The 27,981-nt window shown below is 41.8% G+C and overlaps 1 protein-coding gene across 1 annotated transcript in view; it reads left to right on the top strand.

Moving 5' to 3' along the window:
- Positions 1-1,332: 1,332 nt before the first annotated feature.
- Positions 1,333-27,981, top strand: part of LOC144824607 (gamma-crystallin 1-like) — a 49,139-nt gene continuing 22,490 nt past the window's right edge. Inside the window, exon 1 of the mRNA XM_078683661.1 lies at positions 1,333-1,367. Within this exon, the coding sequence (XP_078539787.1) occupies positions 1,359-1,367 (9 nt within the window). The 5' untranslated portion in view covers positions 1,333-1,358. The remainder of the gene's footprint in view (positions 1,368-27,981) is intronic.

The raw sequence follows: 27,981 nt of genomic DNA, 5'->3' as shown, positions 1-27,981 counted from the left end.
AAACATCCAACCACAGGTACATCAACACACTCCCATAGAAAACAATGACCATAGAGAATTATACTAACCCTTTGGCCCTGCACAATTAGCAACAACACAGTCATCCAAGGCTGAGAACCTTTCACTACACTGTTTCCCGGAACACTATGACAGTAATCTACCAGCTCTTCTTACTCTCAGAAGATTATTTCAGAACACAAATGGAAGCTCCGGTTATCTCCTACCCAGAAGAAGAAGATGCTCCATCATTAAGGGGACATAATTTGATATATAGCGCGCCATAAATATGGTTTACATAAATGGTTCCCAACTGGAGTTAATACTAGTAAATCCACAAACAAAAAAAATATATTTTTCTACACAATGTTTAGTACAGAATATTTATGCCCGATGCTAATTCTGTAGACAACGTTCTGACATACAACCCCTGACATCTCTAGAAGTCAATTTCAAAGGGCAACAGGTCTCACTATGTGTGTGAAGAATTATCACCAAATCTTCAAAACACCAAAGGGGTTATACTGGCGCCTCTAAAGGGTCATTAATTTAACCCCTGTTATCTGCTGTCTTCCTCCTATATATTGGTGTGCTGTTTTTGGTGTCTCCTCCAAATTCATCGCTCAGTTGTTCCCTGACTAGGTTAACACTAAATTAGTCTCAGTGCATAGACGCTTACCACAGACTTAAAACCCTTCTCTCATAAATATCAGGAAAGCCTTCAAAACATATCCTGCTTATTGATGTAGTTCAGTAGTCACGCAAATATTGCTGTTTTTTTTTTATTTCGTCTCTGTCAGGAGCGTAGAGCCAATTTATTTTATACAGAGCATACACAGAGATATAGTTAAATAAATAAATGCAAGCATACTTAAATGCTTTCCCAATTTTAATTTTAATTTTCATTTGTATGTGTTCTATACTATCTAATGCTTCGAAAAAATCTAGATTGATAACAGAGAATCCAAGTGAGGAGTAAAAATGTGACATTTTAACATATTCAATGACAGAGAATTATTTCACTTATGGTTGGACAGGCACTGGAATAGTCAGGTCATTTCCAATTAATCCTGTTTATCTTCAGGACAAAAATTGCGTTTTGTAAACACACTGCTGAGTCTGTCAATTATTTAACATCATTGTGGATATGGGCCCCCAGAGTACCTCAAATCTCACAATGGAGGTACACAAAGGACGAACATTCTCGGCTGTGATGAAGAGCTTTCCTATAGTCTTTCTGTAGCGAACGTCGAAAGGTCCCTTTGTTTGACTTATGCGGATCCAGCATTGGGAGCTGTATATATAGGGTGCAGCCCTTCCCACTCCAGAGCCAGGGGCACGGATAACGCACACCGAGCACAATGGGGAAGGTAAGAGATGGGCCACTCACATCATCATCTTTCTCTCTACAAACACTGTCTTTCTCTAAGCTTTGAGATATGAATGCCTGCTTAAAATGTTTAAATATATATATAGCGGATTTTTAAAATTCTATATATTGCTACATTCCATTGAAACAGAGTTAAGACGGGGCCTTCTTCTGCTTACCGATAGGTTCAGGCATCCTTAAACTCTTTCCACATTGAGGCTGCTGTAGATTCACCTCCATCGAGTCTGACACGGGCCGGCATGGCTTGAGACTGGTCAGTAGGTGAGCTGCAGCACTTTCACATACAGAGAAGAGTTCAAAAGGAAACCTGATTCACCTCCCGCTCTTCCTTAGGAAACAAATATTGCATCAGTCACTGCCAGAAATAAAAACCTGGAGGCCAAATACTTACAGATTTTGAATTTACAGAGTTTTGAAGCTAGAATAAGAGCATCCAGCCAAAACCTCAGCCAGATTAATCAGCAACTTGTGCTAGTGCGAAATCACCAAAAGTCACTCAAATCCGTGCTAAGTGTACCATTGTGGGCTGCGCCCTGCCCAACGGCTACACTCACATCCCGCCGTATTGAGCAGGACATGTGCTCCTCTTACCTGCTGGGCAGTTGCGCTGCAGGTGGGCCGCTGCCCAAGCCTATGGGCATTTCTTTATGGCGACAAGCCCACGGGTGTGGCCTCTGGCGGTCCTCTCTTTTGGGGCCATGATGGTTGACATCATAGTCTTCCTTCTCCTTCGTAGCGGTTTTGGGAAGGAACTCTGGGTATTGTTTTCCCCAAAGCACTATGGAGTCCATTCCTTGATTCCTTTTGGTCTCTTTCCAATCCAAGATGGCAGCAGCAGTTTGCTGATGCAACTTCCTGTTCGGGGTGGGTCTCTCCTTTTTCCTTGAATTGCAACACTTCTTCGTTCCTGCTGGTGTGATTCCTCTCTTTAGTTGAATCTTTGCTCCTGCTGGTTTAATCTTTGCTCCTGTTGATTCCTCACTCCTGCTGGCGTGATTCTCCACTCCTGTTGGTTCCTAATCTTCAGCTGGTTCTTTGTTTCTGACTGGTCCTTTTCCTCTGGTGATATCTTGCTCTGTGCCAGTGTCCCTGATGGTATTCCTGTGTCCAGTTCCTGTCCACTGGGTTCCTTCTCTCAGCCCTTGTCATCTGGAGCCTTTCCATCTCTCTGGATGTGTTTTCACTTCAGGGTTTTTTCTTTTGGGGCTCTTTCTGGAAGGCACCAACCGCTGAGGCGCTAAACTTGTTGGTGGCATCATGGCTACTGAAAGAGTCGCACATATCTCTGACAAAGATGGTTAAGAATTGCACACTATGATCATCATGCTGTCCAAGGTATCAGATCAGATGGTCCTTACCTGAGAGGTGTGACATCAAGAGTAGATTTGATGTTTAATTTCCAGCGCAAAACTTGTTTTGCACTGGAAAGTTGCCTAAAGGTTTAACAAAGCAACATGTTACTTTGCTTCAAGGGGGCGCCCTGTGGGTGGTATATTGGTGTTCCTAAGCAACCATTCATGGTTTTTGATGCAAAGCCCTATTTCCTAGCTTTTGTAGATGGGGCTTTGGGGTAGGAAAATACACCTCTTTTAGGCAGGTGTTAAGAAGGAGAGCAACGTTGTCTTTCCCCTAACGTTTTTAACTTTCTATATGTGCTGTAGGGTAATGCGCACATGCAAAGTGGAAAAAAGTTAAAATTAGGTCGAAGCACAGTATTTTGTCCTAGGATGGCACCTTACAGAACAAAACCTATGCTAGACTCACACAGATGCCTTTGCAAAAGGGTGCAAAGTTGTGTGGGTGATGCTAGACAGACTGAAAGTAGCACAAGTTCTTGGGAAGAAATTGGTAGCAGTCTTCTGTGCACTCAAACATATATATTCCATTTACAAATAATTCAATTTAATCAAATGTAAAATGTAAGGTTTTACATTTAAAGGACCTACAAGGTTTATAGTCTAAGTTTATAAATCTGAAATAAAAATCCCTGGCCAAAGCAATCAGTAGCAATGAGCCCATGTTGATTGAAGCAACATGTATTGTCACGTCTTGTTGCACTGTGATGACAATGAACACTGTGCCCTTCAGCATGGCTTCCATCTTGAATGTGTAGAAAACAATGTTTTAAATGTTTGGTGTACTTTTGACATAACCATTTGTCACTTTTGTCTTTGCCAAAGTCGGCAGAGTTTAAAAGCGCCTAGCAATGACAAAGTCAGTAGCAGCTACCACCATGGAGAGGGGCAGCAATGGATAGTGCAGTGGGACAACATAAAGAACATTGAGGATGTCATATGGTTTCTGGTGCACCAGGAAAGAGCCCCTGGTGGGAGTGGAAAGGGTAGAGATGGGGTAAAGAGAACATCCAGGGCATCACCATCCAGCTCCTCGCACAGGAGGAAGATCGTGAGGGACAGTGGGATGGATGTATGTGGTGAGTCTGGGGAGAGAATAGAAGTGTGCAAGCATGATCTTAACACCAAGACATGAACTCCCATGCAGTGCTAAACAAGTAATGAAATAAAAGTAGTTCCATTTCATCAGCGTGGAATGTTATACTCCAGCCAATCAAAAGCAAGGGTGAACAATCGATGCTCCAGGAAAGGGACAGACACGGCCGCTAATAAAAAGAAGAGATCTAAGATTAACAAAAGAGCCACATATTCATGAGCAAAAACAGAGTCTGTTTACTATCGTTTACAATGCAATATTCAACAGACAGGTGGGCTCTCTGTAGCAAGACCACAAAAACAATCTTCTATGCGCGTACCTAGATTTCTAGATGATTTAGTGTTAACTTTCACATTTGTTTGGTCACTGTTCATCCAATAGGCCTTTGCAATTATCTTGTATCTCAGCGCTCCAAAGAATGATTGGTCATCACGAGGCACCTCGTTTGGGTTTCCTTCAAGCAAGCTCTTCATATCTCAAAAAGTATAACTATTTTAGAAAAACTAAGATTAGTCAACATATTTAAAAATAAGACAGGTGTTCCTGCAAGCTGCAGCCTTTCGATTGGCCGGCATGAACGTTTTCTATACAGAAGGGAGGTAGTGCGCATTTTAAAGTTTATCACCTTTGAAAAGACTGTCTGAGCTGAACATAAAAGCTAAAGCTCGGATTCTAGAAATGTGAATATTCGTGTCCGTGCTCAATATGGCTTGTACGCCATCTGCACCAAATTCACTGGGCTTGTACGTGCACTTATAAATTGTAGGGACATGCTGCCCGGCCCTCGGCAGGCGGCAGGATAACTTTCACTAAAATATAAGGGTCCGGCTCTACACTTAAATATTCGTTGGCAGGGGCAGGGGCGTACCTTCTTAGGGTGTTTGTGGAGTGCCCCACTTCCCCAAATAAAAGCATTTTCATATTATGAGTTGGGTCCTTGGAGCACCTGACAGAGTCTGTCGGGTTTTACACGGGCCCAGCGCCAGCATCACAGCTCATCTATGAATGGTGAATGTTCATAGTGCCAGTGAAACCCCCGAAGGCACTACCAATGTATGATTGCTCAGTAAATGCATTTTGTGTCTGCTCACCTCTGTGTGCAGCCAGAGACAGGCCCCCGAATCCCTGTAGCCAGCAGAGAAAAAGAAACATGGCAGGCTGCATGAACCCTGAATTCTGTGGGAGGACGGAGCTCAAAGATGCACTGCTTTGAAAACAACATAAGACAAGGCAATTAATAAAACGAAAGATGGAAAGCCCCGAGATCGCCATTTACCACCCTGCAGTGTATTTCTCGTAGCTAGTTATTTCTAATAATTAATTAATTTCAGAAATTATGTGATATGATTGTCTGACATCCATTATATTCTGCCACACAAATGGATTTCAATAGGTTATGAAAGGCAAAACCATTTATAGTTGTCTACTTTTCCCATGGACGCTGAACTCGCTTCATGTCTCTTCCTAGTACATGCCACGGAAAGATGTTGTAAAGGGCTGATTGAGCTGTGCTCTTTCATAATGTATTTTCAGAGTGAGGAGCAGACCTCTTCATAAAGTGGCTAATGCACGTTGTGTGCTGCACTGTTCCTCTGCTCCATTCCATTGCAGGCTGGCGACCCGGTGGCAGGGGGTCCACGCCTGTTGCTGAAGAAGCAGCGGATGATATTAATGTGACTTGGACAATTTCACTTTGGTTTTACTTGCGCTTTGCTGAAATAATAGCAGAGGCGCGTTTTAACTTGGGAACATTCTTCTTTGCCCTGACCAACTTCCCGGAACTTCAAAAGCTCAACAGGACACTCACCTGCTTTTCACCCCCAGAGAGCACCGGCGGCCGGCTGGGTGCTGATCGTCTCGGCGGGCTCTCAGCGGCCGGGGGCGCCATCTTGGGTTGGGTTGGTCAGGCGAGTGACATCATCGCCACACCCCCGAGATACTCCCCTACTTAAACGGTCCCCATGTGTCAGCGCAGCAGACGAGCGCAGCGAGTTGCGCCTGAGTTAAGCCCGTCTGCGCCCGTCCGCGGCCGACCGGGGCACGGGGCATGCCATTCTGCCCGTCCTCTCACATACACCCGCTCTGCCCTTATTCATCTCCACGATCTCATGCTCCCCCCCCCCCGAGTCCTCATCCAGGCTTGCTTCATTGGGTTTGCTTACGGCTAGAAAGGTCTTTCCTGAGACTACTCCTCTCTCGGGCGCTTCTAGACCGGCTGGCCTGATTTCCAGGTCTAGCTCCCCTCCATCTGTAAGGGCTCGTAAACCCAAACTATCAGTGATTTATCTCAACACTCGTTCCCTGGTCAGCCATCAGCTGGATATTTTCCATCTCCTGGGGTCCGAGCAACCTGATATTTTATTTCTTACCGAGACCTGGCTCACTGAAGACTCATCCCCCGACATTTTGGCTGCAATCCCGCCGGGCTATTATATACTTCAGGTAAATCGCCCCTCTGGCAAATCAGGAGGTGGTGTTGCAGCCATCATTAGGCACCCGATTCGATTTTCCCCAGTGGTCACTACTAGTATTCCTATGACCGACTGCTTGGTGCTTAGGTTGGAGCAGCCAGGCTCGTCCCTTATATGTGTTCTGGTTTACCGTCCTCCCCAGCCTATGCCCAGCTTTTCGGCCCAGTTCGGTGACCTCATCTCCCAACTTGCCATTAATAACACTAACATCTTGGTCCTAGGTGACTTTAGCTATTGGCCTTCCGATGCTCATGAAACCCCTTGTTCTTTTGCCTTCTCTGACCTCATGTTGGGCCTGAACTGCACCCAGCACATACTCTCACCCACCCACATCAAGGGCCACATCTTGGACCAGGTCTGGGCCTCTTGTCTGGACATTTCTACTCCCCTTGTTCTCCCTTGCCTTTGGTCAGACCATTCCATGATCACTTTCACTTTAGCCATGCCTTCCCCTGCTATCCATGTCTTAGAAACCAACTTTTCTGCTCGCAACTGGAACAGGGCTGACCTGAGCAAATTCACCTCCCTTCTTAGCACATCTGTCCCCTCCAGCACTGGATCTATTGACTTTCAAGCCCAGGCCTTGACTTGCTGGCTCACTTCTGCCTCCAACTCTGCGGCACCTCTAAAACTGGTCAGAGCCAGGCACCGCCATGACGCCCAAAGGTGGTTCAAAGAGGATCTCAAAGCCCTGAAACTCGGGCTCCGACAGGCCGAACGGCGTTGGCGTCGGGGCTATTCTCCTGATACCAAACTGACATTTTCCTCTCTGCTTAAAGAGTATAAGCTAGCCATATCCTCAGCCAAGTCTCTTTACTTTTCCAATAAAATTCTGGATTCAGGCAACAAATCCAAGGACATCTTCTCAATAGTTGAGGAGTTATCCAATCCGGAAAGAGTTACTATTGCACCTCTCCCTTCCCAGTCACTCTGTGACTCTCTCAATCAATTTTTCATCGATAAAATAATTAAGATTAAAAACAGTATCCCCGCTCAAGTCTTGCTTGCCCCCATTCAACCTGTTGTTTTTTGTCCCTTACCAGATTCCCACACTTTAACCCAGATCCCCCCATCCCGAAGGAAGGCTTTCTTGCCCTCCTATAAAAAATCTCCTCTGGAACACCCAGCGACTGCTGCCCCCCTAAAGTTCTCCGTGAAGCCTTCACTGCCTGCCCGAACCCCCCCTGGCCCTTTTGAACAACTCTCTTGCCATGGGTGAGGTCCCTCGCTCTTTTAAGCAGGCAGAGGTGGTGGCCATTTTAAAGAAACCCTCGGCAGATCCTTCCATCATGAGCAACTTTCGCCCCATATCTCTCCTCCCTTTCCTGAGTAAGGTTCTGGAGTCACATGTTACCCATATCCTCAGTTCTTTTATCGAGGAATCTTGTTTTCTGGACTCCCAGCGGGCTGGGTTCAGACCTGCGCACTCCACAGAGGCAGTTATACTCTCTGTTATGGAGGAACAGCGCAGAGGGGCCAACGCTAACATCTGTCAGGCCCTGGTGCTTCTGGATTTGTCGGCCGCCTTTGACACGGTCGACCATGGTATCCTTGTCGACCGTGTCGGAGAGGCCGGCATCCAGGGCACCGCTCTTGACTGGGTCCACTCTTTCCTGTCTAACCGCCAACAAGCAATCAGACTGTCCCAGTTCTCAGCAGACCAGGTCGGGCTGACTTGCGGTGTCCCGCAGGGCTCCTCCTTGTCCCCACTCCTTTTTAACTTATATCTGGCTCCCTTGATCCGCTCTCTCCGTAGGTTGAATGTCACCGCGTTTAATTACGCGGATGACTTTCAACTGGTCTTCACCATCGACCCCTCGGATGAATCAATTTCCACTTTTCAAACCACCCTCTGTTTCATTAGTTACTGGATGAGCTCAAATCACCTTAAGCTCAGCCCCGACAAGACCGAGCTGATTCTTGTCGGGGGTCCCTCTAATCCCTGGCAACCCTCTTTCTGGCCGGCAAGTCTGCGCAGTCCCCCTTGCCCAGTGAATTCAGCTAAAAGTCTGGGGGTTATCATTAGCAGTGATCTCTCAATGAAACCCCAGATTAGCGCGGTAGTGTCTTCTAGCCACTTTCAGCTTAGGAAGATTCGAAAAATCTCCCACCTCCTCACCACCGAGGCCCTCACCCTGGCCTTGTTAGTGCTAGTCATTTCAAGACTTGACTATGCAAACGCGCTTTACGTAGGCATCCCTGACTACCAAGCCAAGAGACTCCAGCAGATTCAAAATCAGGCCGCCCGTCTCATTTTCCGCCAACCCAGACATCAACATGTTCGCCCTCTTTTAAAAAGTCTTCATTGGCTTCCGGTCACCGCGCGCTGCAAGTTTAAACTGGGCTGCATAATCTTCAAATCCCTTGCAGGCGGAGGCCCCTCTTTCATTTCTTCCCTCCTTCACCCATATGTCCCCTCACGCAACCTTCGCTCGTCTCAGTTGGCTTTACTGTCAGTCCCAAGATTCAAGAGGAAGAAACACGGTGGCCTTAGGTTTTCATTTTTAGCTCCTTCTTTCTGGAACGCCCTCCCCCTTTCTCTAAGGCTGTCCTCCCCCTACACTAGGTTCAGATCCCTCCTCAAAACCTTTCTGTTTACTGAGGCCTACAATTAGTCTTGTTCCTCACTTTTTTTTCTCTGCTCCCTCAGCACAAGCGCCAAGAAACCTTCAGGTGTTAGTCGCGCTATATAAAATCTTTTAACATAACATAACATTCCTTCTGCCAGTGGATTTCTAGTCTCTCCATACCTCTCTGCCTTTACATTCTTTAAGGCTTTTGAGCTGAACCCACGGGAATCAGGAGAGGTAACATTATTGTTTGGAGAGTGTGGATGTTTTATGGGCAACAATAAATAACACTGGTGTATGTAGACTTGTGTATGTTGTTTGGAGAGTACAGAGGAGTACAGAGGTGTTGACACTGCAAATAAGGGTGCGTTTTGAGGCATTTTGTACTCTCCGAGGGAGGTGGTACATTTATCCATCAAGCTTTCTGAAATAAAGAGACTTTGATGTAGGTAAGAAACTTTCTTCGTCACTTTCACTCGACATTCATTGCCCAGAATGACAGTTAGGACCGGGAGTGCCCGGTACAACGTTTAAGGCAATAGAACTGGAGCGGGGTTTGGAAGGAACTAAGTTTGGGAAAGAGAAGGATAATTACAACACATCTCCTTCCCTAGGGAAACACAATAAAAATAAATGTTTTCACATGTAAAAGCTGAGAGTACAAAATAAAAACATAATGTAAATACATTTTGTAATCTATGTGCCGCAGCGGTTTCTTACATTGATTCCTAGGGAACTCTTTTCTCGGTTGAATATCAGGTCCATCGTTTACCAGTGTTGTGTTTTCCTTGGAGGAACCTCGTACATCCACACTGTTGTCTCTGACAATCCTGTCACTGCTCCACACTTGTCCATCATCAAGAAGTACAACATTTTGGAATACTTTACATATTGTCTTCCTCTCCGTAAACTTGGAAGAACCTGAATATACAGCTCTTTGTAATTTCACTTTTACAACACTCCCTTCCTTCCACATTTTACTCCTTTCCAACACTTTACTGTTGTACCTGTTAACATATTTTCTTTGATGCTCTTGGATCTTCTCCCTTATCTTGTCTCGATCAACCTCCTCCACATTGTTACCAACCAGCCACAGGGGACTTAACTTAGTGCCTGGTTCTCTTCCTTTGAGAGTCTTTTTTTTATAAATATTTTTTATTGAGCACAGCAACAGAGCAATAAATAACATGTAAGCAAACATTATTCAGCACAAAATCTATTATTTCATCTTTCCAGGTTACAAGCAATGGCACAGTAGATCCTTTTTTAAAAACACGGTTATCAGAAGTATTTCAGACGGAGTAATTGAAGGTTATATGATACCAAAGTGCAAAAGTGCAAAAAAAAGTGCAAGTGCTAGTGCAAAAAATGCAAAAAATTACAATATTAAAGTGCTAAAGTGCTTGACAGGACATATTTCTAATTCCTCCAAACATTCTAAGCATAATAGACCAACGGTTAGATTCTAAATTCCAAATAATTCTATCCCTCTATTGGGTTTTCCACATTGCTTAGAAACTTCCAATTCTTATTGAATTTCCTGGAAGCTCCCACCCGCCTTGCGTAAGCTTCTTCAAAAGCCCGCGTCCTTTTAATTTTGTTCAGCCATTTGTCATAGGTGGGAACATCCTTAGACCTCCAATTTTGTAGGATTAGGGAGTGGGCAAGTAATAGAAAGAAAAGTTGCTTCAGCTTCTGATAAAATTGTTCTATCTCTACAAATTCTAAACAGGGCAACATCGGCCTCCAGCAATACCCTCGTCTCAAATGCCCAGTTTAGGGCCGAAAAAATTGCCTCCCAAAAAGGCCCGACCTAGGAAATGTAAAGAAAATATAGAGCCAGCCCTCTTCTCCTTCCGCCTGGCATCGGAAGCACCTATCTTCCGCATCCAGATACCTTTTCTTGAGTGCATCCCGAGTAAGGTAGGGCAGCCACCGGGATAGGAATGCCATTCTTTTCAAATTGGCTGCTTTCGAAGACTTACTTCCTCAAAGACATAGTGCTTCCCATTCGGAAAACGAAAAAGTACATTGTGTTTTGCAGGCCACCTTTTCCAAATGGTTCTCAATCAATGGGAGTTGGCCCTGATTTCGTAATAAACGATACCAGTTCCCTATGCCACTTAATTTAGCCCATAAAAGAGCTATCACAAGTTTGTTTGTTGTGTCAAAAATACCCTTAAAATTGTTTATGAAATGAACAATTTGTAAATATTCAAAAAAGGCAGGCTTTCTCTGACTCCCATCCCTCAGCAGCACCTCCTGCCAAGAGATCACCCAAAATCTCTTAGCACCCCAAGCCCACAGCCATCTCAGTTTCTCAAGTGGCCTGATTGGATTGGGAGGCTGAGGCTCTTACATTCCCTCAATTTCAAATACTGTAACCCAGAGGAACCCGTCACTCCAAAAAAATGAAGTCTAAAAGAATAGTCCTTCAGTGTCCTATATCTTGTTTTGTTCAGGAATTTGGAGATTTTTAAAAATATTAAGATGTGAGAGCTGGTTTCCTGCACCATTTTGTCCACAAAGAAGTTATCTCTAACACCATTTCAGCCCATAAAGACTGCTAGTAAATCCAAAAAAGCGGCATAGTAATAGGTTCTTAAATGGGGTAAAGCCAGACCTCCTTGCTCAATCGTTAATTGTAGTGATGTGAGTTTAATCCTTGGGGCTTTCTTTCCCCAAACAAATTGGCTAATTTCTGTAAAAAAAAAAAAAAAATTGTTTTTAATAGGTACATTATTAAATAGAAAAATGAGTAACGGAATTATGAATATCTTGATGAGTGATACCCGTCCCACCAAGGTGAAGGGGTGTAAAAGCCACTGCTTTAACAATCTCTTTATTTTTACTTGTGTTCTTACGTAATTCAGATTGTATAACTGTTGATAGTGGTTGGACACAAATATCCCCAAATATCTAATTAGGTCTGGCTGTGCAGCTTGCACCCTGAGACAGGGTGGAAGAAAATTTATATCTGAATTTAAAACAAGAACTTCAGTTTTGTTTGGATTTATTTTATAGCCCCTGATTAATTTGAATTTTACTGAATTCCCTCAACACCACTTCCAAATTATAATTATTGGGCTTCAAATATAAAATAATATCATCCGCAAAATTGCCCAACCCATGGATTGGTGCCTTAATTGTGACATTGCCATGTATTCTAATAACTAGAGGTTGTATAAAAAAGGTAGAAAGCAAAGGGGAGAGCGGATATCCTTGTCTTGTCCCCCGATTTATCTTTACCGTACCTGCCCATTTAGTATTGATTACCACCTGGGCTTGTGCCCCCTGATAAACATTACGTAACATTGCAATAACCTGGGGGGGGGGGAAACCAAATTGCCCAAGGGAGAAAAAAAGAATGATCCAATTCACCAGGTCGAATTCTTTCTCATCGTCGACCATCATAATACAGGCAGGGATAGAGTTGGTGTTACAATCATCCAGAGCCTGTATTAGAAATTCCGTTTTGGCTACCATGGATCTTCCTGCAGTAAATCCTGCCTGATCTTTAAGAATTGTTTCCTGCGCAGCCAATAAAAAAAACTCAGCCTTGACCTTCATTAAAATCTTGTAGTGTGAGTTGAGGTGGCTAATGGGCCTATATGAATTGACGTCCTTCGGGTTCTTGTCCTTTTTTACGAAGCAAAAAAAACAATTGCCTCTTTAAAACCGGAGGGACCTGGCCACCATTTTTGATATGATTAAAAAGTTTTTTCATGGGTGTATTCAATTCTTTGAAAAAATCTTGTACAATTCAATTGGGAACCCATCTTCCCAGCAGCTTTAGCCTCAGCTGTTGATTTAATAGCTGCCAAAATCTCAGCAGTTTCTAAATCTGATTTTAACTGGTCAATCTGAGAATCGGATAGTCTGGGAATATTTACATTATCAAAATGCTTGTGTATCATCCCCTCCCCCACCAAGCACTCAGTAGTGTAGAGTTGCTGGAAGTTTTCTATAAAAATCAGCAGGATTTCTTCACTATTAGTCACTTCCAATCCGGTCTTGGGGTTGGTGACCTTCAAAACAAGGGTTGCTTCTTGTTTGGTTTTTGTGGAGCTGACCAGTAATTTGCTGACCAGCTGGCTATCTTCATAGACCTTTTGTTGAAAGGATCGGGAACTACTGATCTCTTCTAAAACAAAGAAGTCTCCCAGGGCCTTTCTAGCCTTATCCAGTTGATGCGGCCGTCTCTTCATTGATCCTAAAATATTTGGAGATCCAACCTCCAAAGTTCTTCACCCATTCTTGATCCTGGAGCAGGAGGTGATCCATCTGTCACCTTAGTCGCTCCCTTCTCCCTGCGTCAAATTCAAGCTCAAGCCCTACATATTTGTGATCCGAGAAGGTGTTGATCCCGATATCTTCCTTTGAGAGACTTAAATGGAGAAACACACGTGATGGAATGAAGGGTTACTGGGTGGGATCAGATCATGATGTCCAACTCCTTCTTAATATTCGTCCCTCTGTTAACGTTTCGCTGGATACAATCTTTGATCACATGGGTAAACTCTCCAACTAATCCGTTAGCTCTTGGACAATACAAAGCAGATTGCAAGTGATTTACAGAAAATATATTTGAAAATTCTTTAATTAGCGATGAAGAAAATTGTACACCATTGTCAGTTATTAAGGTCTGAGGTAGACCCTCACTTCGTAATACATCTTGTAGAAATGTAATGACAGTGCTGGTGATGACTTTATCTACAACTTTAATGACCACCCATTTGGAATGATAGTCCACTAATGTCAAAATACACCTTCCTCCTAGTCCTTTAGCATTTATAGAACCAATGATGTCTAGTTCCAATCTGTTCCAAGGGACCATGGGCACTTCTACAGCAGAAATATGACCTTTTCCTATATGTTTGCTCTTGTCACTGCATGCACAACGTATGCATTGCCTGATGCTTCTCTCAATCATGGTGTCCATGCCTGGCCACCAGTAATGTAACCTGGTCTTGCTTTTCTTTAGACTGTACCCTAAGTGGCCTTCATGTGTCAACATTACAATTTTTCCAAGCAAACTTTCAGGTGGAACAAGTGTGTTGTCCCTATGCAAATTGTCTTTGTGTATATACAATTCTATCCTCACCTCCCAAAATTCCTTCACATCACTTTTTAAGTCAGAACACTTATTTGACCAACCTTTCAAGATGAGTTCTTTCACACTTTGAATTGTTATGTCATCTCTCACGCTGTCTTCTCACTCCTTTTTTGTATACCTTCTGTAATAGCGCCCACCACATATTCTTCCACTTCATCTTTTCCCAACTCATCTCCTGGCAAAGGGAGTCTAGACAAGCAGTCAGCTACTTGGTTACTGGGTCCTGGAATATATACAATCTTGCAGTTGTACTTTTCTAAACCAAGGAACCATTTGGATATTCTGGGAGTGGTTCTTTCAATATTTTTACAAAAAATGCATTCATCAAGGGCTTGTTGTCCTTTTTCAGGGTGAGAGGAATACCCCACAGGAATACACGGAAAAGTTTAACAGCCCAGAAGCAGGCTAGTGCTTCTCTCTCAACCACTGAGTAGAGAGCTTCTGTTTCAGTTAATGCTATCGATGCAAATGCCACTATACTTTCTTCCCAATCCACCATTTGGCTGAGGGTCGCCCCTATGCCCTTGGTGCTTGCATCAGTTGTCAGTATGGTACGTTTACTAGTATCAAATTGTCCTAAGAAAGGATCACAATTAGATTCTTCAATTCATTGAATGCTTCCATACATTCTTTGTTCCAGATGAACTTAACGCCCTTTTTTAACAAGTTCCGCCAAGAATTGATAATGTTAGCAAAGTTTTGTACAAACTAGGAATAATATTCGGACAAACCAAGGAAGGACTTTACTTCTTCCTTGGTGGTAGGTACTGGAGCTGATCTGATCACTTCTACCAAATTCACCTTAGGCTTAATACCCTCCTTGGATATAACGACGGCACTCCTACTTGACACTTCTCTCTTTTCAAAGTTAGTCCTGCCTCTTTCAACTTGGTCAACACTGTCCTGAAGGTCTCATTATGTTCATTTTCAACTTTTCCATAAACCAGCAAGTCAACCTGAAAGCATAACGCATGGCTTATTCCTTCCAGGATCCTTTGCATAGCCCTTTGGAACACCGCGGCTGCGGATGCAAGTCTGAATGGCATGCTACAGAATCTAAATGTGCCAAATGGTGTAATGAATGATGCCAATGCTTTGCTAGAGGGTTGGAGCTCCACCTGGTGGTAGGCTAAGGATAAATCTATTACTGAGAAAAACTCTGCATTTTTTTACTTGACTCAGCATTTCATTTATGTTAGGCAAAGTATGCAAGTCAATCCAAATATTGTTGTTTAATTCCCTCAAGTCTATGCATAATCTGATGGCCTTAGTGTTGGGATAATATGTAATCACTATGAGGGCAACCCATCCTACACTTTCAATAGGTTCAATAATTACAATGTTACTAGCTAACTTGTCTAGTTCTTGTTTAAGTGGTTCTCTCAACATTATGGGTATGTTTCTGCATTTGTGTGCTACAGGTTTGGCATTATCCTTCAATATTATTTTTTTGTTGAAATTCTTTTAAACAGAAGTAATTCCATACCACATGCTGATCTTTCTACAAGCATGACAGGTACATCCGCTGTAGGATCTAATTTAATTCTTAAATCTTTTTGATGTGCTCATCCTAAAAGATTGGATCCTTGTTTGGCTATGTACACCTTTCCTACTGTGCTTCTTTCTTTAAAAGTGATTTTCGTAACTGCTACACCTTCCAGTGGTATGGGCTCTTTGTTATACCCAACTGGAACAACATCTGGTTCAACAGGGATGAAACCTGATCATCGAACTTAGAATGATATGTTTCGCTATTAATGAATGTAAAAGGCGAACCCGAGTCAGCAACAACTTCCACTCTTCTCCCATCCAATCCAATTTCACTTTTGGGAAAGTTAACCATATACACATCCTTATTTTCCTCCACATCAACTTGAAGTACATACTTTTTCCTGTCCTCATCAATTGATTCAATAGAATTAACTGTTCTGCCAGACATGTCTTTGCACATGCGTACAAAATATCCCTTGCCGTTACACTTCCTGCACGTGGCTGTTTTGGCCCATCAATTAACACAATTGGCAAGGTGCCCCATGCTTCCACACCTAAAGCAATTCATCTTATTTTCAGGGGTAAATCTTCTCTTGTGATCTTCTTTAACCGTTTCACATTTCTTCTGTTCCTTAATAGCACATACATTTTTAAATTCACGACAGATTTCATTTACTTCTTTCTCACTGGTGACAGACATTTCCTTTATGCATTCTGCAGTGTGTTCTATACTCTTTGCTATATCAATAGCATTCTTTAAATCAGGATTCCCTACTAATGATTTCTCTTGTATCTTTTTGTTATTTGTACATTGCACCAATTGGTCCCTAATGAGGGAATCTGTCAATTCATTTAACTCACATGTATTCTCCAAACCTCTTAATATTGTTATATAATTTCCAACTTTCTGGTTCTTTCCCTGACTTCTTCCAAAAAATGTATGTCGCTCTAAAACCATGTTTATCCTATCTACAAATTGGAGTTCTAACTTCTTATGGGTAATATCATAGACATTGCTCTCACCATATTCTCCTTCCAAATCTGGAAGACTGTCAAATACCTTGCTCCCCTCAGCGCCTAGGTTATGTAATAAAATGTACTGTCTGCATATCGCAGAAAACCCACTTGCGCCAATTGCAATCAAGTATGTTTCAACCCCTTTGATCCAGTTTTTCCATGCCATAAGGGGTTCCCCTTCCTCAGATAGGAAAGATGGAGGTTGGTTCATGCTTGCCGCAGCCTGTATTATGACACTATTAAGTCAAAGTTATGACAATATAGTTCTCCCTGTGAATAAAAAAAGGTTAGAGGGAACAGTAATTAACAAATCAAAATTCTTATCTAAATTACAAGTTCTCCAATATTATTTCTAAAGGTGGAGCAGTCAGCGTGGATATGAGCCATAACAAGGAGCTCCTCTGAAGGTCACAGTTCCCAATGTTTGAGACAATACTGCATGCAACTGCTTCCACGAAAACTACCTTTTCAACTCATGCGGACGTTGCAGTTCAGAATTGAAAGGTTTAAAGATGCTTTTCTTAACCCTATAGGTTTGAATGATGATACAACCTTTGTGCCAGAGATATACCTAAATGTTTCTACATTATAACTACTGTATGACTGTCCACCAATAATAATGGAAGATGCCCACTGCTGCGCTAGGAGAATTCCTCACAAAAATGAAAAATAATGAGATTTACAATCTCTGCTCCAAGGTAAAACACCCTAAAGGCGAGACTAAGAGGGTGAGAAAGCTAACAACTTTGGCTATTTTAGAGAATGATGTACAAATGCACCCATAGTCTTTTACAGTACGTGACCGAAATGAAGTGGATCACTTCTCAAACGGTGAGTCAATAACGAGGAAGGTCCACTAATCCAAATGACTTTCTCTCAGTTATTCAGTTTAGCTGTGCTCACTGAGGAATGCAAGTTCCGTTCACAGAATCGTCATGGAAACAACGCCAGTTGTGACATCTAATATAATGCCACCACTCTGTGGGAGATAATTCCTCAATACTTCAGTGAAAGGACGCCAGCTCTGACAACTGATAATAATGCCACCACTCTGAGGGAAATTTTTCCTCAATGAATACTTTAAAGCAGCGTAAAGAGACTGCACATACTCACCACATGTTGCAGGATTCCCTTTTATGTTTAATAATAAATATGAAAGCCTCAAACCAGAAGTATCAAAATGTAGCTCCTCGTAGGGATGTACTCACCTCACCACTTCCCGGTTGAATAAACCCCACCCATGGGCCGTGCTACGCACACGATGCGTACATGCTTTCCTTGGTGATCTGGCTTGGGTGAACTCCTCCCATACAGCGAAGCTGATCGCCTGACCCGGGTGGATTTGGCTGAGGCTCCGAACTTCCTCACTTCAGGAGTGCAGCTAGGATTTCCTCAATGAAAACTGCCTCAAGTACTTCACATCAGGGAATCCTCTCATTGACGATGCTCTCTACGATGTCATATGGGGATCACTGACATAATATCGATTACACTAATATAGACTTACACAAATATTGAAGTTAAAATATCGAATACAAAAATATCAAATTCCTATCTACAAACAGGTAAGTACAAAAATATCGAATCAAAAATATAGTTTAAAAAAATTTAGTTAGTCAAAATATCAATTTTTTTTAAATGTCTTAAAAGTAATTTAATATTAATGGAATAATAACTATAATTAACTAAAACATACTTAAAAATACTTAAATACTTTTATAATTATTAAATAATTAATTTAAGTAAAAAACATACATTTAAATTTTTTAACACACACACACATATATATATATATATATATATATATATATATATATATATATATATATATATATATATATATATATATATATGAACATAATATTAATTAATAATATACAATATTTTTACAGTTGGATTGCGTAGGGGTAAAAATTACTATTCCCACTCCAGTGAGTGCAACAGTAGGGAAAGCGTTGGATAGCACTGTGTGGATGACTACGATCTATGCAGTGGATGTTTTTAAATACCTAATTCACATGTGAGACAGTGTGTTGGGGAATTAATCACTGTAACTTACGCACCTTTAAAATCGCCGCTTTTTCTCCCCGGTCCACCGCAGCTTGTGCTGATTGTGTGGAGGGAGGCTACAAGCGCGCCACACGGGAAAGTGAACCTGACACACTTCTGGGGGCACATCTTTGGAGGCCATCTTTGGGCGAGGTGACGGTCTAGTCTTTTGGGCTAGGTCCGTATTTCCTCCCCTCTTATTTGGCTATATAAAGATGACGGGGACGCGCAGCGGGCGCGCCAATGGCGCTACAAAGGGGCACCAAAGACAAGTCCGTCTGCGCCCATCCGCGCCAATGCAGGGCCCTGGGCCAAGCACCCTGCACCCCCAGGTCCAATCATACAACTCACGAGGGAGTCCATAATGGCACTAAATACTGGCCTGATTATTTGCACTCAGACTCTGAACATGGCGAACTGGGTAGGACCTGTAAGCTGTAAGCAATGCAAGGAAAGATTCCGATCATGCACACAAACGCTAGTAGACAGCCGGCTAAAAGTTCTGCGAGGCGGGCTCATTAATGTGAGATCAATGAGCAAGCATGCGTTGCATATCTTTGACCTTATAATAGAGGAGGACCTGGACTTTCTTTTTGTAACTGAGACATGGCTGACTTCGCGGGGAAATCCTGACGTCACTAACACTCTTCCCCCCGGATACCTTATCTCTAGGAAGGATAGATTAAACCAGTGTCAAACCTTTGTTCTCCCAGATCTCAAAGGAGCAGAGAGCATGGGTTTTTCAATTAAGATCCATGACTCGTTTACCTCCACTGGAGCCTTAATGCATCGACCACGAGGGAAGTACAGGGACTTTCTGGAGAGTATTGGGGAAGTGATTAACAACCTGGCCCTAAAGTCTGCAAACTTTACACTCTTTGGGGATTTAAATGTTCACTTGGACTCCTCCACAGACCCAGCGGCAACGTGTTTTAAGGACATAATGAGTGTTCTGGGGCTAATCCAACTTACAACGCACACTACACATAAGTCAGGGCATATTCTTGACTGCATCTGTTCCAACTTGGCGACCCTCAGTGTGAACATGCCCCAAATACAAACATAGACAGATCACAATTTTATCCCTTTTGAACTTACAGTCAGGGCCAGCCTAGCAACAAAGAATATAGGAATGGCGACAGGGCGACCCCAAGGGAAACCCTATTTGAAAAACATCATAGGACAGCCGGAGTTCCTAAAGTCAGCTTTAGAGAAGAGACCTAACCTAACTAGAGACCCAATCAAAGATAACCAGCTTTTTGGGGAGTGGATAAATACACTCAGCCTAGAAACCAACCGCACTGCTCCTGGGACAGGCCCTAGAAAGCTTTCACAGAGCAGGAGGAAATCCGCCCCTTGGTTCTCATCGACCCTAAAAGAAGAACAAGGGAAAGTGAGGGCCTTAGAGCGAGATGGCGTCAAAACTATGAGGAAAACGACCTGAATAGGTATAAATCAGCTCGTCGACACTATCACAATGTGATAAAAATTGCTAAAACGGAACATTATACTAAAGCAATAAATAATAGTAAAAGCAAACAAAAAGAAATTTTTAAGATAGTTAGTACTTTCATGAACCCTAAAACCATGCAGAAAGACATCCCCCCCCTATCAAAGTCTCTGCAACAGGATAGCCGACTACTTTGATGAAAAGATCTACACACTCACCAAAGATTCCCCCCCCCCCCCCGCCGGCTCAAGGCGAAAAAGAGGGCACCAAGGTAGATACAGCCACGGCCAGCATGATGCAGTTTCTACCAATTAGCCTAGAAGAAACTCGGACAGCAATATTAGCGATCAAATCAGGCTCCCCTTTCAATCCCTGCCCGTGCCTTGTGCTTCATGCTATGGTGGATATCGTCAACCTCACCATTAATAGCATAATAAATTCCTCACTCCACCTAGTCTCAGTCCCAGATGAATGGAAACTAGTAGCGATGAAACCCCTACAGAAAAAACAGTTAGCAGACCCAATGACCCTCTCTAACCTACAACCCATCTCACTGCTCCTGGCGCTCTGTAAATTAACGGAGAAAGCCGTAAATAAACAGCGCACTGCGTTTTTGGAGGCTAATAACATCTGGCACTTAAACCAAGCAGGTTTTAGGGCCAATCATTCTACGGAGTCAACCCTTATTTTCACCTCGGAAACAATTCGAGCTGCAACGGACCAGGGAAAAAAGGCCGTTCTGGTACTCTTGGACCTGTTCGCGCCGTTCGATACGATCTCACAACCAAAGATTTAATATATTAATACAAATATATTAAATATCAATACCAATAAAAAATTGATTAAAATAAATTACAAATTTAAACTTATGTAATAATTAATCAATTAAAAATGCAAATAAATATTAGTTATTAAAATTAATTTCATATTAATACAAATTAATTACCAATTAACAATTAATTAACAATAAATCAATACCAATAAATAAATAAAAATGATTTTTTTAATTACAATTAAATTACCTCCCACCCTATTCCCAAATAAACACACAATTCGCTACCAAAAATAAATTAATAAAATTACCATAATTATCAATTAATCAATTTAAAAAACATTACTTACCAAATAAAAATGTATTACCAATTAAAACTTAATTAATTACAATTTAATAATGAATTAATAAATAATTCAAAATAAATACCAATAAATAAATTAACATATTTAATTGATTACAATTAAATTACTTCCCACCTTATTCGCCTATGAACCCACAAACCGCTACGGAAAATAAAATAATTAAATTAACATTATTATCAATTAATCACTCCACCTAGTCTCAGTCCCAGATGAATGGAAACTAGTAGCGGTGAAACCCCTACAGAAAAAACAGTTAGCAGACCCAATGACCCTCTCTAACCTACAACCCATCTCACTGCTCCCGGCGCTCTGTAAATTAATGGAAGAAAGCCGTAAATAAACAGCTCACTGCGTTTTTGGAGGCTAATAACATCTGGCACTTAAACCAAGCAGGTTTTAGGGCCAATCATTCTACGGAGTCAACCCTTATTTTCACCTCGGAAACACTGCGAGCTGCAACGGACCAGGGAAAAAAGGCCGTTCTGGTACTCTTGGACCTGTTCGCGGTGTTCGATACGATCTCACATACCATCCTTGTGGACCCTCTATCCGCGGTCGAGATAGCAGGAAATGTACTGGGCTGGGTAAAAAGCTTTTTGGCTAACAGGCGATAAGTAATCACTCTAGGTCATTTTAGATCGGAAGAAAAGCGGCTCACCTCAGGGGTACTGCAGGGCTCCTGTCTGAGCCCAACGCTTTTCAATGTATATATGGCCCCTCTGATTGCACTGATATCATCCTTCAAAATCAACATCATTTCCTATGCGGATGGTGCGCCGCTCATCCTGGTGCTGGATGACGACACCACTGAGGCTGAAATGAATCTCAAAAACTGCCTCAAAACCACATTTGAATGGATGAGTAATAACCACCTTAAGTGCAATTCAGGTAAAACCGAAATTCTGCTATATGGAAAAGACAATCTTTTCAGCCCCACACTATGGTGGCCGGAAGATGCCTCGGCTCCCCCAACACCATTAAGGCAGTCCGAAACCTAGGCATCAAATTCGATGACACCCTAGCATTTAAACAGCAGGCAGTGGCCATGGCAGGAACCTGTTTTAGTATCATAAAGGGCCTGAGAAAATTTTTCAATTTGATACCTCTCTCAGCACGGAAAATGGTGGCAGTAACGCTCATCACATCGCGACTTGATTACTGCAACAGCCTCTCTGCAGGGACAAACAGGACGGTTGGGCATAAGCTACAAACACGCATCCGCTAGACTGGTGTTGAGATGCCATAGAAGGACATCAGTCACAGCGGCAATGGACGTCCTCCATTGGTTGACGATACACAAAAGGGTGCTCTTCAAAATCCTTCTAATCACTTTCAGGGCCTACCACGGAAGAGGGCCCGGTTACATCCAGGTCATGTTTGAGCGATACAAACCCTCACGACATCTGAGATCCTCAGAAGCTAACCTCCTTACCATCCCCACCTTTAGATTAAAGAATAAGGGAGGAAAGGCATTGGCGGTCCTGGGCTCAAAGGCCTGGAACAAATTGCCCCTGCCTCTTCGGAAAATCACATCCGAAGTTGTCTTCAGAAATCCCCTAAAAACCTGGATATATAGCCTACCCGATACACTTTGCAAAAGTTTAGCATGAAGTAAATTGCTCGACCTGATGTACAGCTGAACTTAGTGCTACCCCATCCCTGCATAGTCATCTCGAAGCGCCAAGATGCTCCCTGGAGTGATAGTTTGCGCTATATAAAAACCCCCTTACATTACATTACATAGCGTAGGGGTAAAAGTTACTATTCCCACTCCAGAGAGTGCAACAGTAGGGAAAGCGTTGGATAGCGTAGGGGTATAAATTACTATTCCCACTCCAGAGAGTGCAACAGTAGGGAAAGCGTTGGATAGCGTAGGGGTAAAAATTACTATTCCCACTCCAGAGGGTGCAATAGTAGGGAAAGCGTTGGATAGCGTAGGGGTAAAAATTACTATTCCCACTTCAGAGAGTGCAACAGTAGGGAAAGCGTTAGATAGCGTAGGGGTAAAAATGACTATTCCCACTCCAGAGGTTGCAACAGTAGGGAAATCGTTGGATAGCGTAGGGGTAAAAATTACTATTCCCAAGCCAGAGAGTGCAACAGTAGGGGATGCGTTGGATAGTGCAGGGGTAAAAATTACTATTCCCACTCTAGTGAGTTTAACAGTAGGGAAAGTAAAGATTTAATATATTAATACAAATAAATTAAATATCAATACCAATAAAAAATTAATTAAAATAAATTACAAATGTAAAATTATGTAATAATTAATCAATTAAAAATGCAAATAAATATTAGTTATTAAAATTAATTTCATATTAATACAAATTAATTACCAATTAACAATTAATTAACAATAAATCAATACCAATAAAAAAATAAAATGATTTATTTAATTACAATTAAATTACCTCCCTCCCTATTCCCAAATAAACACACAATCCGCTACCAAAAATAAATTAATAAAATGACCATAATTATCAATTAATCAATTTAAAAAACATTAATTACCAAATAAAAATGTATTACCAATTAAAAATGAATTACCAATTAAAAAATAATTCATTACAATTTAATAATGAATTAATAAATAATTCAAAATAAATACCAATAAATAAATTAACATATTTAATTAATTACAATTAAATTACTTCCCACCTTATTCGCCTATGAACCCACAAACCGCTACGGAAAATAAAATAATTAAATTAACATAATTATCAATTAATCAATTAATAAGAATTATTTACCAATTAAAAATTATTTAATTAGCAATTAAGAATGAATTAGCAATTAATTCAAAATGAATACCAACTAATAAATTAACATATTTAATTAATTACAATTAAATTACTTCCCACCCTATTCCCCTATAAACCCACAACCTGCTACAGAATTAAATTACGCAAAAATGTAATAACATCATTTGAAAAACACTTGAAAAAATTCGATATTAAAAATTCGATATTTCTTAATAACTATATTATATACTTCGATATTTTATCTTTCTATATTTTGAAAATCGATATTACATTACTTACCTTCAAAACGATATTTTTCACCACTATATTCTGTTCATTCCATATTTTGTCCATTCTATATTTTTACTTCCATATTTGTGCAATTCTATATTTTTTACTGGATATTATGTCTGTATACCATTATATGGTGATCTTCAACAGCGCAGATGGGCTACTGGCAGGGGGAATGTCATAGGGTTGCCCTCCATGCAACAAAATTGTCGCCAGTGAAATATAGACTTTGGTATAGGTAAGAAACTTTATTCGTCAGTTTGACTTGACATCCATTGCCCAGAATGACAGTTAGGACCGGGAGCGCACAGTAGAGCATTGGAGCATTCTACGAACAGTTTAAGGCAATAGAGCGGGTGGGGGTTGGAAGGAACCAAGTATGGGAAAGAAAAGAAAGAGAAGAATAATTACAACACTTTCTTACTAGCATTGGAGCCTGCGGCCTGCAGAATATTCAAAGACCACTGCAGTAGGCACTGATAGCCAAAACTACAGCTTGCAAGTGATACCGAATCTATGGCATGTAATCATTTAATCTATTTCTTGACAACTTTTCTCAAGCTCCTGGTATGGAACAGACTGACACATCAATGCTTCGACAGGTCTGAGGCTTTAAGAAAGTGAGTTTCCTAACTGAATATTATTCACCCTTCCACTGACATCACTAAGACATCTCTAAAACCTCCCCTCAGACCTCTGTCGTCTAGAAAACCACCTTCCTTCTTATTTAGGCTAAATCCTGCACCCCTTTGCTCACTGTGCCATCTTGTATATTTGGGTACCTTACAGTATTGGCTGGGAAATGTTAGTCTCACAGGCCCTGAATCTCACTGACTAAGCTCCGCGCATCTAAAATGATGGTGTTAGCTACGGAAACAAACGCCAACCCTCCCACTAAGCATATGCTGCACAGTCACAAATACTTAACAGCTTGTAGATAAATACAGTACAAAAGAAAGGAGTCTGCTTTAGATTTGAAAAACTTCACTATATTTACTAAATCAAAATTTCATTCAATATACTTTGTATCTCCAAAACAAAAAACAATACAGAATGTATCACTATTGCATATTAAATCTATACATTTTAAAATATACTCAAAATACATGTCCATTGTCTTCTCCCATGTGCTAAATCAACCCCCCCCCCATTCAACACACACTCTGACTCATACAGCTCAAACTAGTGCATGCAATAAGATAAAACACTATACATCATCCGGGTCCAACAATTTCCAAAGCCTTCACTCTTGATCCTTTGGGTCTGTTCTTTTTTGCTTTTTTTCCATTATGATATCCATTAGACCTCCTATCCCGTGTAATGATGTTTAATGACCATTATAGCTCTTTTCGTGTGTCGATGCGCTTTTCAGGGAAAACGGCTAAATAGCCATCCACTTTATTCAGGGCGCAACTAGAGCAACCCTTATATTAAAAAAATGGAGGTGAGGCTTGGAGGAAGAGGAAGTCCACCCACAACATAAAAAGAACATATAACCAATATAAACAAAGTAATTTACAAAATTGGGCTCCAAACTACTTCATAGAATAGCCAAGACATATAGATAACATCTTACCTGCCCAAAGGCCTACACCAAATCCATGTGACTAATTCACCCATACATAAACCATCTCCAGTGTTTTACCTTGTGTGCCCAGAAAGTCTAAACAGATGGTGGGGTTGAATGCCTGTGTGTGGTAGTTCTCCGTTCCTTTGAATTCAGTGGCAAACAACAAAAGAAGTGTCTGTTCAAGTGAAATGTGTATAAAAAATATCTTCTACAACCGCCATGTAGGTTTGTTGGCTACTGTGTTAGGGTTGCCAAGGTCCACAGGGCGTAGACATTACTCCTGTGTGCCTTGCTCCTGCACATGCACAAACATTATGTAGATGCAGGTGAAAGCTCGACCTAGTGGCTGAGCACTGGGAACGCTTGGGATGGGCTGCTATTGTGGTATGCCAACCCCATGCGCTTTCTCTCTCCTTTACGGTAGTATACATGTTCTGGATCCAGGGGAATAAAAAGTTGGGGAACTGTGGGTGGAGAATCAGGGGGCGGGAATAACCAAAGATTGGATCAGTGGGCCGAGTCAGGGGTGTGGCTAGAAATCCCAAAACATACCAAAATTTAGTACGTTTAGCATTTCACTGACCAGTTACAGCTTATAACGTTATTTAATTCAAACAATGGATAAACATGTTTATTTGAGGTTTAATTCAGGAAAAAGCAAATACTCATAGGGAATACAGGTTTATGTAAAGCGTGCGAAATATAAGGAGGAACAATGGCATGGGTGCAAATTCAGGATGGTGAGTGTAAAAATTCAGGACAAGGGGTCAAAATTCAGGACAAAGATTCAGGACAGGAGTTCAAAATTCAGCACACAAATTTGGGGCAACAGGTATTCTTTGCAGACACATCAGTGCATGTCATGCAATAGTATATAAATAAATAGGCAAGGAACATAAGTACAAGTCACTTCTCCTGCCCCGTCACCGCTCCTGCCCATTCACCTCTCCTGCCCACTCACCGCTCCTGCCCTGTCACTTTTCCTGCCCCGTCAGCACTCCGCCCCGTTCACCTCTCCTGCCCGGTCACCACTCCTGCCCCATCATCTCTCCTGCCTCGTCACCACTCCTGCCCCATCACCTCTCCATCCCTGTTGCCTCTCCTTCCCTGTCACTTCTACCTGCCCCTTCACTTCTCCTGCCCTGTCACTTCTCCTGCCCGGTCACCCCTCCCGCCCCATCACCTCTCCTTTCCTGTCTCCTCTTCTGTTCCTTCATTACTCCTGCCCAGTTCACTCTGTGTATAATATTGAAAAATTTCACATGGTTTTTAAAAATGTTTATTTAGTGCATTTTAATAAAGCGCATACATTACCCAAAGGTGTCAGAGCGCTGTACAATAGAGCCAGTTACGTTACAAGGGAACAGTGGAAAAACAATACAACATCACAAACTAAAAATGAAGGTTACATAAACACAAAATCCAACAAAGTAGTAAGGGAGCTTGTTGGGATGTACTGTAGCTTTAATGATGTCTCCACGAGCGCGCTCGTGGTAGTGTTCTGTGTGGAACTCCTGGGACAGCAGTTGCTGCCGGGAGAGCTGTTGTCTGGACGGAAATAAAGGAAGCTTATAACAACGTTGTGGAAATCACTTCCCTTCACTGGCGACGCGGGTCCAGCACTTCATCTCTCCCAAGAGGTTGTCTCTCGCATGAATAGAGCAACCGCACGTCATGTTTAAAGGAAAATCTTCATGTACTGAAAAGCGGCAAGACGTGCAACTTTAACCGTGAGTTTAATTTCCTTCTCTAGAGACTTCCGCTCACATTTCAAGACGCCTTGAAATCTTCAAGCGCAAGCGCGATTGTTTCCTTCTTATATAAAGCCTCATTTCAACCTTCTTTGCAACATTGAGCCAGCGCGACTTTCAATCGCATGAAACGGACTGAAACGTTTAAGCGCGAGCTTTATAATCTCGAGCTCTGGCACTGTTCTGAGCGCATCAACACCCGCGTTCCAGCATTTCTTCATATCTCACTGTAGACACCTTTGTGACGTGCGCTTGCACTGCAATATACAGCGCATTATGACGCTACTCAATGCTGCAGTTCAATGTGCATTGTGATGCACATTTCCTCATCAGCCATTACAAAATTCTTGTTTTTTTTCACTGAAACAATAAGGAAATAAATTCATAGAAGGAGAAGGAAATATACTAATCAATGATACTGTCATAAGTGCAAAATAATCTTGCATATTAGATATATCAAGACTTACAATACAATTTAAAACCACCTCA

Source organism: Lissotriton helveticus, chromosome 3_1 (assembly GCF_964261635.1).
Source record: "Lissotriton helveticus chromosome 3_1, aLisHel1.1, whole genome shotgun sequence".
NCBI lineage: Eukaryota > Metazoa > Chordata > Amphibia > Caudata > Salamandridae > Lissotriton > Lissotriton helveticus.
Note: the sequence above shows the minus strand (reverse complement) of the source record. Positions and strands in the feature narration are given on the sequence as shown.